At 43.1% G+C, this 12,174-nt stretch overlaps 1 protein-coding gene across 1 annotated transcript; it reads left to right on the plus strand.

Annotated features, from left to right (window-relative positions):
- The first annotated feature begins 2,137 nt into the window (after positions 1-2,137).
- LOC125998619 (phosphatidate phosphatase LPIN2-like) lies at positions 2,138-5,908 on the plus strand. Its single transcript, XM_049766657.1, is given in 3 exon segments — positions 2,138-2,579; positions 2,581-3,842; positions 3,845-5,908. Coding segments are annotated over 3 exon segments (2,679 nt in total). The 5' UTR covers positions 2,138-2,151; the 3' UTR covers positions 4,834-5,908.
- Positions 5,909-12,174: the final 6,266 nt, after the last annotated feature.

The raw sequence follows: 12,174 nt of genomic DNA on the forward strand, positions 1-12,174 counted from the left end.
TCCCTGTTTATGGTGAGCTTCATGAGGTGAGCTGTAATGTCCAGCCATTCTCTCTTCTGTGTCTGAAAATTATTATTGCAAGAATGTCTTTCATCTCTCCTGACAGCTGCATAATATTCCATTGTGTATATATACCACAGTTTCTTTAGCCATTCATCTGTTGAAGGGCATCTTGGATGTTACCAGAGTCTTGCTATGGTAAATAGTGCTGCAATGAATATAGGTGTAAGGAAGGGGTTTTTGTACTGTATGTTTGTGTTCCTAGGATATATTCCTAGGAGTGGTATAGCTGGATTGTATGAGAGCTCAATTTCCAGTTTTTGGAGGAATCTCTATATCACTTTCCATGAAGGTTGAACTAGACGGCATTCCCACCAGCAGTGCATAAGAGTTCCCTTCTCTCTACATCCCCACCAACATTGTTTGTTCTCATTCTTTGTGATGTGTGCCAATCTCTGTGATGTGAGGTGGTACCTCATAGTTGTTTTGATTTGCATCTCCCTGATGATTAGTGATGTGGAGCATTTTTTCATGTCTCTTTTGGCCATTTGTATTTCTTCTTTGTCAAAGTGTCTGTCCATTTCTTCTCCCCATTTTTTGATGGGATTAGATGTTTTATTCTTGTAAAGTTCTTTCAGTGCCTTGTATATTTTGGAGATTAGCCCCTTATCTGATGGGTATTGGGTGAATAGTTTCTCCCACTCAGTGGGTGGCTCTTGTATCCTGGGCGCTATTTCCTTTGAGGTGCAGAAGCTTCTCAGCTTAATATATTCCCATCTGTTAATCTCTGCTTTCACTTGCTTGGAGAGTGCAGTTTCCTCCTTGAATGTGCCTATAGTCTCCATGGCCAGGAGTGTTTTGCCTACGTGTTGTTCTATATACCTCATGGTTTTGGGTCTAGTATCAAGGTCTTTACTCCATTTGGATTTTACCTTCGTATCTGATGTTAACTGGGGGTGTAAGTTCAATTTTCTGCAAGCGGCTAGCCAGTTGTGCCAACACCACTTGTTGAAGAGGCTTTCCCTGCTCCATTTAGGATTTCTTCCTCCTTTATCAAAAATTAGGTGATTGTATGTCTGTGGAACATTCTCAGTATTCAAGACTATTCCACTGATCTGAGGTCCTGTCTTTATTCCAATACCATGTTTTTTTGATAACTATTGCTTTGTAGTAAAGTTTAAAGTTGGGGAAAGTAATTCCTCCCATATTCTTTTTCCAATGATCGCTTTAGCTATTCTAGGGTGTTTATTGTTCCAAATGAATTTCAAAAGTTACTGATCCACTTCTTTGAAGAATATCATGGGTATCTTTAGAGGGAACACATTAAATCTGTACAATGCTTTGGGGAGTATTGCTGTTTTAATGATGTTAATCCTGCCAATCCATGAGCTTCCATTTGTGCGTGTCTTCTTATTTCTTGGAGAAGAGTTTTATAGTTTTCTTTGTATAAGTCCTTCACATTTTTAGTCAAGTTGATTCCAAGAATTTGACTTTGTGTGGCACTATTGTGAATGGGGTTGTTTTCTTAATGTCCATTTCTTCCTTATTACTGGTGTATTATTGGTGTATAGAAAGGCCATTGATTATTGTGTGTTAATTTTGTAGCCTGCCACCTTGCTATATGAATCTATTGTTTCTAGAAGCTTTTTTGGTAGAGTATTTAGGTTTTCTAGGTAGAGTATCATGTCATCTGCAAACAGTGAGAGCTTGACTTCTTCCTTTCCTATCTGGATTCCCTTGATATCTTTTTCTTGCCTAATCACTATAGCAAGTACTTCCAGTGCTATGTTGAATAGGAGTGGTGAGAGAGGACAGGCTTGTCTTGTGCCAGAATTTAGAGGAAAGGCTTTTAGTTTTTCTCCATTGAGGACAATATTTGCCTCTGGCTTGTGGTGGATGGCCTTAACTATATTGAGAAAGGTTCCTTCAATTCCCATCTTGCTGAGCGTTTTGATCAAGAATGGGTGTTGGGCTGTGCGGATCCCGCTGCTCAGCCGCAGCCTCCTCCCATTCATGAGGGTTGCTCGGCTGGGCTGCGGCCCGAGCGGCTCCAGAGGCTGCTGCGGCGGTGGCGGGCTCCCGGGCTTAGCACGCGCCTTGGGCCGGCCCCGCCCCCTCGGCCGGGCGGAACCGCCGCCTCAGTCTCAAACCATGAATTATGTGGGACCGTTGGCGGGTCAGGTGATTGTCACTGTGAAAGAACTCTACAAAGGCATCAACCAGGCCACCTTGTCTGGTTGCATCGATGTCATTGTACTACGGCAGCAGGATGGCACATACCAGTGCTCTCCTTTCCACGTGCGTTTCGGGAAGCTGGGCGTCCTAAGGTCCAAAGAGAAAGTGATTGACATAGAGATCAATGGGGATGCAGTGGATCTTCACATGAAATTGGGTGATAATGGAGAAGCTTTCTTTGTGGAGGAAACCGAAGAGGAATATGAAAAACTTCCTGCTTACCTTGCCACTTCGCCAATTCCTACTGAAGATCAGTTCTTTAAAGATATGGACGCCCCTTTGTTGAAGCCAGGTGGAAATGAAAGACCATCTCAAAGTTCAAACATCTCTCACAAAGTAGAAACAGACAGTTTTCGCTCCAGGTTCTGTGAAAAAGAAAAAGAAGAGGAGGAAGAAATGTAAACCTGACAATAAGAAGGAAGACCGGGCCATCTCTCCTGCTGCAGAAGACACTGCAGATCTTGGCCTGAGCTCTGATGAAGACAAGGGCACCCCAGCTGCAAGAGCATCTTTAAATGTTTCCTTAAAGGAAGAGGAATATAAGGAACCTTTGCTCTTTCATTCTGGGGATCACTATCCCTTATCTGATGGAGATTGGTCCTCTTTAGACAGTGCCTATTCCCCTGTGCCCTGTCCTAAAAGCGATTCTGAGCTAGAGGTGAAGCCCACCGAGAGCCTGCTCAGATCAGAGTCACACATGGAATGGTCTTGGGGTGGTTTCCTGGAGTCCACCAAGGTCAGCAAAAGAGAGAAAGCTGATCATCACCCTAGGACAGCTACAATTACACCATCAGAAAATACCCATTTTCGGGTGATTCCCCCCGAGAACAATCTTATAAGTGAAGTTGCAGATAGTTTCATGGAAGAAACTGTCTGTACCATAGTGAAGCCGAAACCCAGAGCCCCATGTAAACAGATGAGTGATGCAATTTCTGCAAAATCTCTTGAATCTCCCCTGGAACCACCTCCAATTTCATCTATGTTAGATGCGGACAACCTTCCTGCTCCATCCTTCGTGGAGACACCCTTGGACTCCAAACCAGCAGCAAAAGTAGATTCACCATCAAAGAAGAAAGGTGTCCATAAGAGAAGCCAACACCAGGGACCTGATGATATTTATCTAGATGACTTAAAGGCTCTGGAACCTGAAGTAGCAGCCCTTTATTTTCCTAAAAGTGAATCTGACCCCGGTTCCAGGCAGTGGCCCGAGTCAGACACGTTCTCTGGCTCCCAGTCGCCACAGTCTGTGGGTAGTGCCGCGGCTGACAGTGGCACTGAGTGCCTCTCAGATTCTGCCATGGACTTGCCAGACGTCACCCTCTCCCTTTGCGGGGGCCTCAGTGAGAATGGAGAAATTTCTAAAGAAAAATTTATGGAGCATATCATTACTTATCATGAGTTTGCAGAAAATCCTGGCCTTATAGACAATCCGAACCTTGTAATATGGATCTATAATCATTACTATAATTGGGCTTTGGCTGCTCCCATGATCCTCAGCTTGCAAGTATTCCAGAAAAGTTTGCCTAAGGCCACAGTTGAGTCTTGGGTCAAAGATAAGATGCCAAAGAAATCTGGACGTTGGTGGTTTTGGCGTAAAAGAGAAAGTTTGACAAACAGCTGCCAGAGACCAAGGAAGGGAAATACGAGGTGCCACCAGTCAGTGAGCTGCTGCCCAGTGGGAAGGAGCCCCCTAGTGGCAGGCTGGCAGAGGATAATTCATCCAGTGATGAGGGTTCCCAGGAGCTCGAAGAATCCATCAAAGTGGATTCTGTTCCCACAGAGCCTCCAAGCCATAGCAGAGCCACCTCCTATAAGAAGTCTCTGCGACTATCATCAGACCAGATCGCAAAACTAAAGCTGCAGGATGGCCCCAATGATGTCGTGTTTAGTATTACAACCCAGTATCAAGGCACCTGCCGTTGTGCCGGTACCATTTACCTGTGGAACTGGAATGACAAAATCATCATCTCTGACATCGATGGGACAATAACCAAGTCTGAGGCTTTGGGACAAATTCTTCCACAGCTGGGTAAAGACTGGACTCATCAGGGGATAGCAAAGCTGTACCATTCCATCAATGAAAATGGCTACAAGTTTCTATACTGCTCTGCCCGTGCCATCGGCATGGCCGACATGACGGGGGACTACCTGCACTGGGTCAATGATAAGGGCACCATCCTACCCCGTGGTCCTCTGATGCTGTCACCCAGTAGCTTGTTCTCTGCCTTCCACAGGGAAGTGATAGAAAAGAAACCAGAGAAGTTCAAAATACAGTGTCTGAATGATATCAAGAATTTGTTTGTCCCATCCAAGCAACCTTTCTATGCTGCCTTTGGAAACCGACCAAATGATGTGTATGCTTACACACAAGTTGGAGTTCCAGACTGTAGAATATTCACCGTGAACCCCAAGGGCGAATTAATTCAAGAACGGACCAAAGGGAACAAGTCATCGTATCACAGACTGAGTGAGCTCGTGGAACACGTTTTCCCACTTCTCAGTAAAGAACAGAATTCTGCCTTTCCATGCCCCGAGTTCAGCTCATTCTGCTACTGGCGGGAACCAATCCCCAAATTGGACCGGTACGACCTGGTCTGAGGCACAGCCATCTGCGATATGCTCAGTCACCCATCTCACAACAGGGAAGGGGACTGGCCCTTCTGCTGGACAGAGGACACCAGACCAAGGACTGGTTGCTGCTGACATCTGGGGTACTGACTTTCTAGAACAAGAGCAGGTCAGCTCCTGGATTAGAAGCTGCCTCCCCTCTTCTTCCTGGCTCTGCTACGGGGTCTGTGGCTCGGGGCCATGCAGGGACAGCTGAGGGGAGCTCAGACATGATGGCAGTAGCCTGGGCTCCTGTCACTGTGTCACTCCAGACATATGCTCAGTGCAGGGTTGTCTTCCAGGTGCCCCTTGAATTGTGTGCTTGAAAAGGACGGAGAAAGAAACCATGTGTGGACCAAAGCATTGAACCAAGTAAAGTGTTCTTTTCCGTGGGCAGTTGAAAGTGTTTCTCTCGGAAACCCGGGCTTCTTCAGGGGACAGTGTCCACGGAATACTGTGCCCTGGTTAGTGATGACAGTTCTCTGTGGGCTCCCCTGAAACAGGAAGCTGATCCCCAGGGCTGCTGGCCCCAGCCCCTTCAATTGTGGCCTTCTCATATGACTGCCACTCTGGGAGGCCCTTGACTTAGCTTCTAGGGCCTCGTCAGAAGAAACAGATCTTGCAGGTTAGCACTAGCCTTTGGTTAATTCACAGCAGATGATTCTCTCTTGGGGGAGACTAGGAAAATGTACACATGCAGTTGAGTCCTGGGAAAGTTTTTCTCTACCTGCCACTATGCGTTTCCCCTCTCCCAATTGTCAGTTGCCTAGACAGCACCTAAGCAGGGCTGTGGCCTGTCAGCCCCTTCAGAGCAACAGGAACCAGGAATTCCAGGAGTCGTATTAATAATCACACAGACAGAGAATCGTTGGAGGCTTCCAGGGAACCACAAATGAGCAAATTGGGGTTTCTGAGGGGGACAAGAGTGAGACTCAGGCACCGAGGCCCATGGAAGTGATGGCTATAGCTCCGTGCCCTGAAGCATTCCTCTTCCCCTCCTGGTACAGGCTCACCTCTGACTTGTGGGTACTGCCCCTTCACCTCCCCTAAGATAACAAGTGGCTATCTCTCCCATCGTGGTCACATACATTTCCCCTGGATGCTCCTGCAGGGAGGGACCTTACCACTCACAATTCTAGGATGAATGGTCTCTGTGGTTCAGGAAAACTTCTAGGAGGTTCTACCAGGGCAATGATCTGATGTGTCTAATGGGTGGCACCTTGTCTCAGGTGCACCAGTGCGTCCTGTCTGCTGCTATCAGCAAAGAACCAAACTGCCTGTGCTTCTCCTGAATATAGCTTGTAGGCTTTTGGCCTCTGTGTAGCACTGAAAATGTTCACGACACCCCTTGGTCCCTTTTGGGCTAACCACTAGAAAGTCTGGCTAGCTAATTTTGTTTTTGACAAGCTCTTCTCCCCAGACACGTATTTTAGCAGGCCCAGCCTGGTTACCCTAGTTCCCTGGCCCCACCTCAAGGGTCCCCAACCCTGTCCCAGCATCCTTGAGCGCTAGCCTGTGTCGTTTTGTCTCTGCACATTGATCCAGTGGGTACATATGCTAATTAACATAAGTCTATTTCCTTATTTAAAGGAATCCCTCTTACTGAAAGTAGATGATTACTATTACTATAGTGTTATGAAAGTATTGTTTGTGCTAATAATTCATTGCCATTTGGTACAAATGACGTTCTTTCTGTGAAAGAGAGATGCCCTCAAGTATGTTTGTGCACAGACCCTCACAGTGGCAGCTCTGGAAAGATGGTGCCTGGCTCTTAGCAATGGGCATTCAGGCAGGCAGAGCGGTCTCCAGGTTGCCGTGCCTGCTGCTTAAAGAGTCATGGCCTCTTCCATTATTTCAGCACCCTCCCCCTCGACTTTACCATGTGCTGGCATTAGCAGGCTGGGAGGCCAGCACACACACGTTCAGCCATGTGAGCACTGCATCAGGTGTGCTTAAAGACAGAGCCCCTAAGCTATTTGTCTGGAAGGAGAGAAATTTGCTGGAGGAGGGCTTCGGCACAGGCGGGTATGCATGGCCCTGTGGGCGTGGTCCAGTTGGTGTAGGCAAGGCCTTTAAGAGTAGGTAGAAAGTATACACTTTTTCTCTTTGCAAGTCAGTAAAAACAGACTATTGCAAGGAGTTTTTTTTCCAGTGTCATTCTGAATACCCTGGGAAGCATGTTTTCACCCATCTTAGAGCACTCTGGGTTTAAACGGTTCTCTTTAGTTAAAAAAGGGAATTTTTTAAGTGTTCTGCAGGTGAAAACGATTTTTTGAAGGGTTTGTTTTGAAGGTAAGAGACGGAGGGGGGAAATTTACTCTTTTAGTTTAATATTACAGTCTTTGATGAAGTATTTGATGATTAGTAGCCTCACTAATAAGTTTTTAAGTTCTCAGAAATAATTGTAATATCAGTACAGTACTCTTAGTTATGGCAAAGACAGTTGTCTTAAGGTGAATGGTTAATACTTTGGTGCAGTGTTTGATGTTCAACACAAAATGTTACAACAATAAATAAACATAAGCCAAAAAAAAAAAGAATGGGTGTTGGACCTTATCAAATGCTTTCTCTGCGTCTATTGATATTATCGTGTGATTTCTATTTCTCTTCTTGTTGATGTTGTTTATTATTGTACTGGATGATCTTCTTAATGAGGCATTGAATCCTATTTGCCAGGATTTTGTTGAGGATCTTTGCATCTGTATTCATCAGCGATATTGGTCTGTAATTTTCTTTTTTGGTAGCATCTCTGTCTGGTTTAGGTATCAGGGTGATGATGGATTCATAAAAGCTATTTGGAAGTGTTCCTGTTTTTTTCGATTTCATGAAACTGTCTTGCCAGGATTGGTAGAATTTCCTCTTGTAAGGTTTGAAAGAATTCATTAGTAAATCCATCTGGGCCTGGGCTTTTGTTTTTGGGCAGAGATTTGATTACTGTCTTAATTTCCTCAATAGTGATGGGTGTGTTTTGATATGCTACATCCTCTTCACTCAACCATCGAAGATTATAAGAGTCCAAAAATTTATCCATTTCTTCCAGGTTTTCATTTTTAGTGGCAGAGTTTCTCAAAGTAGTTTCTGATTACCCTTTGGATCTCTACCATATCGTAGTGATCTCTCCTTTTTTATTCCTAATACGAGTTATCAAGTTTCTCTCTTTCTTTGTTAGTTTTGCCAGTGGTCTATCAATCTTGTTTATTTTTTCAAAGAACCAACTTCTGCTTTCGTTGATCTTTTGGATTGTTTTTTGGGTTTCCACTTCATTGATTTCTGCTCTCAGCTTTGTTATTTCCTTCTGTCTCCCTATTTCTGGGTCCTTTTGTTGAGTACTTTCTAATTCTATAAGCTGCATTATTAAGCTATTCAGATAGACCCCTTCTTCCTTCCTGATGTGTGCTTGCAAAGCTATAAATTTTCCTCTCAGTACCGCTTTTGCTGTGTCCCATAGGTTCTGACAGTTTGTGTCTCCATTGTCATTTGTTTCTAGGAAGGTTTTGATTACCTCTTTGATTTTATCTCGGACCCACTGCTAATTCAGTATTAGGCTGTTTAACTTCCAGGTATTAAGGTTTTTCTTTTGTGTCCCTTTGTAGTTCACATATAATTTCAGGGTCTTGTGGTCAGCGAAGGTAGCCTGCAAAATTTCTATCCTCTTGATATTATGGAAGCATATTTTATGTGCTAGCATGTAGTCTATCCTGGATAATGTCTCATGTACATTAGAGAAGAATGTGTATCCAGGCTTCTGGGGTTGGAGTGTCCTTTATATATCTACTAGGCCTTTTTCTTCCATTTCTCTTTTAAGGTCTAGTATATTCTTGTTGGGTTTCAGTCTGGTTGACCTGTCTAGTGTTGACAATGCCATGTTGAGGTCTCCCACAATTATTGTGTTGTTATTGATATTATTTTTCAGATTCATCAACAATTGTATTAAATATTTTGCTGGCTCCTCATTCAGTGCATATATGTTTAGGAGATTGATATCTTCCTGATGTACGTATCCCTTGATTAATACAAAATGTCCATCTTTGTCCCTTACAACTTTCCTAAGTATAAAGTTTGCATCACCTGATATTAGTATGGCCACTCCAGCTTTTTTATGGGTGTTGTTTGCTTGGATGATTTTCCTCCAGCCTTTTATTTTGAGTCTATGTTTGTTCTGACTATTCAGGTGTGTTTATTGTAGGCAGCAGAAGGTTGGATTGACTTTTTTGATCCATTTAGGCACTCTGTGTCTCTTTGGTGCATTTAGTCCATTGACATTGAGAGAAAGAATTGTCCTGGGACTTAGTGCCATCTTTATATCGAACTTTTGTGTGTCTGTTGGTCATTCTTGTCTTAAAGTAGGCCATTCAGTTTTTCTTTTAAGAATGGTTTTGAGTCTGTAAAGTTTCTGAGCTGTTTCTCTGTGAAACCATGTATTGTTCTTCAAACCTGAAAGTGAGTTTTGCTGGGTGAAGTATTCTAGGCGAAGTATTTATTTCATTGAGTTTTGTCACTATGTCCCACCACTGCCTTCTAGCCTTGAGTGTTTCCAGTGACAGGTCTGCAGTAAATCTCAAGGATTTTACCTTGAATGTAATTTCCCTTTTTGATCTTGCTGCTTTAAGAATTCTGTCTCTATCTGTGTGATTCGTTATTGTGACTAGGATGTGTCTTGGGATGTTTTTTTCTGGGTTCTCTTTTAGTTGGTACTCTTCGGGCATGCAGGATTTGCTAGCATGTATTCATGAGCTCTGGTAGTTTCTCTTTAATGATGTTCTTGACCATTGATTCTTCCTGGAGATTTTCTTCCTGGGTCTCTGGAACTCCAATGATTCTTAAATTGTTTCTATTGAGATTATCATAGACTTCTATTTTCATCTGTTCCCATTCTTTGAGTAATTTTTCCATTGTTTGATCATTTGCTTTAAGGCTTTTTTTCCAATTTCTTCTGCTGTATGGAATTGTTATTATTCTCATCTTCCAGTGTACTAATTCTATCGTCCGCTGCTGTTAATCTTTGGGAAAGCTCAACCATGTTTTTCTTCAATTCATCTAGTGAGTTTTTCAGATCTGTTATTTGACCTGAAATTTCAGTTTGGAGTTTTCTGATTTCTATCTTCATATTCTCTTGGTTCTTATTAGTGTTCTCTTTTATACTTTCTTTGAGTTCTTTGAACATCTTCCATATTGTGACTCTAAACTTTTTATCTGGGAGACTGACTAGTTGGTTGGTCATGTTCAAGTCATCAGAGTTGCCATCGTCATTCTCTATGTCTGGCGCTGGCCTGTGTTGTTTCCTCATTGTCAAACTTGTATTGTGGGTTTTTCTACGTGCTGTGGTTGTACTCATTGGCTAAATGATGTGTACGGCCAGGAAGCAAAGCAGAGCGGCCATGAGCCTCTGGATCCACCCTTTCTGGGCTTGTAAGCTCACCTCCAGGGAAGGCTCCAGGAATGGCAAGCCGTCGGCAGATGATCCACACACAGGATGAGATCAGGCCAAAAATGGAGCACAGCACAGAAGACAGGAAGAAAGGGGTGCTGGCATCTGAGTTCCAGCAGAGTTCAGTGGCTTCCCTTATCTGGGCTTGTAAAGTCATCCATTTCTTACTCAATTGCTCGCTGGGTAGCTTCAGAATGCAGTTTGGGGGAGGGGTTAGCTTCCCAGGGCTCTGAGGAGAGCTTCAAGGATTCAGAAAAGATGGAGAAGCACAGGACAGGGCTCCCTTCAGGTCCTCAGTTTCCTCAGAAGAAGCACAGCAGGGCGGAGATTCCACAGGTGAAGCAATCAGCACTTCACCTGGCAGACCCCACAGTCACTCACTCACTCACTCGCTGGGTAGCTTCAGAATGCATTTTTGGGGGTTCACTTCCCAGGGCTCTGAGGAGAGCTTAAAGGATTCAGAAAAGACAGAGAATCACAGGACAGGGCTCCCTTCAGGTCCTCAGTTTCCTCAGAAGAAACACAGTAGGGCAGAGACTCCGCAGGCGAAGCAATCAGCACTTCACCTGGCAGTCCCCACAGTCAGCCATTTCTTACTCACTCACTCGCTCAGTGGGTAGCTTCAGAATGCAGTTTTTTGGGGGTTCACTTCCCAGGGCTCTGAGGAGAGCAACTACAGCCTCAGTGACTTTTCCTTCAGTGGGAAGAGGAAAATACTGGTTTGGTGATACATTGCTTCCATATCCAAGAAGAAACCATTCCAGTTTTACATTTGGATTTGGATGCAAGAACTTCAAGAAGATAGAGTCACTGGTGGTATTGATGTGGACTTTTAGGCTTGGTCTTTTAGCTGGGTCAAGGACTCTCATGAACATTGGGTGAAAATAAAAAAGATCAGCCCTAAAATACCCTACTAAAAGTAAATGGCAATAGAATCCAGAGACCCAAACTACAACAAGCTATCCACAAAAAGGACCTGTTACACTAGTTTTCCTTTCTTAAAGAAGTTTTTTCATTTTGTTTTGAATAAATATTTTCATTTAAGGCAGTATTTATCTAGAAATCTGGTTTGGGAGCTCTAAGATTGCTAACTAAAATTACAAGTTCTCTGGCACCATCAAAGATTATAGAAATGGGAAAATTTATTTATGTATTTTTAATTCTATTTTTATTATTTGCTTTAACATTGGAAATGAAAAGTCACATCTGACTGGAGAAGTGAAGAAATTTGAATATTTACTATTTGAAACTCACTTCAGAAAATATGTTCAATGGTTCAGTTAGGGAGTGCAGGGAAGTGAATATTTCAAGTCCTGCAAAATTTTGGCTGTTTGCCTATTTTAAAATCCAGTCCATTGTGTTTTTCCATAAAAATATCTGTATTTTAAATTGCTCTAAAATTAGCTGCCTATTAAGAAGCTTAGGAAAAAGTATATTGTTTTGTTTAAAGTGTTGTAAATGATGAAAATGATTATTTAAAGTATATGATCACACTCATTTGCATGATATAAAAATAGCATGAGAATAATATCCAAAGATAATAGAAACAAGGGCCATGAAGACTGGTCTATTGTAGAAAGCTTTACAAAAAGGGGAAGGGATAATGTTGCAGCTAGGGCAGAGAAGGGACCATTATGGCAATGATAGTTGAAAATGATCACTCTGCACAGGAACTGGATACTGAAAGGAGGTAAAGTGATATACATAGTTCCCTTTCAGTAAGTTGCAAACCACAGTGCCTAAAAAGGGAAAAGAGAGAAGAAAATATCTGATATAGAAGCAGGCTGTAGGGGTAGGCAGGAGGGAAACTGGAGATATTGGTGCATGAAATGGTGAAGAGATGGGTGTTGGAATAATGCGTGAGTGAAACTCAACCATCAACAATTTTGTAACTGCATATTTTA

Source organism: Suncus etruscus, chromosome X, assembly GCF_024139225.1.
Source record: "Suncus etruscus isolate mSunEtr1 chromosome X, mSunEtr1.pri.cur, whole genome shotgun sequence".
Classification (NCBI taxonomy): domain Eukaryota; kingdom Metazoa; phylum Chordata; class Mammalia; order Eulipotyphla; family Soricidae; genus Suncus; species Suncus etruscus.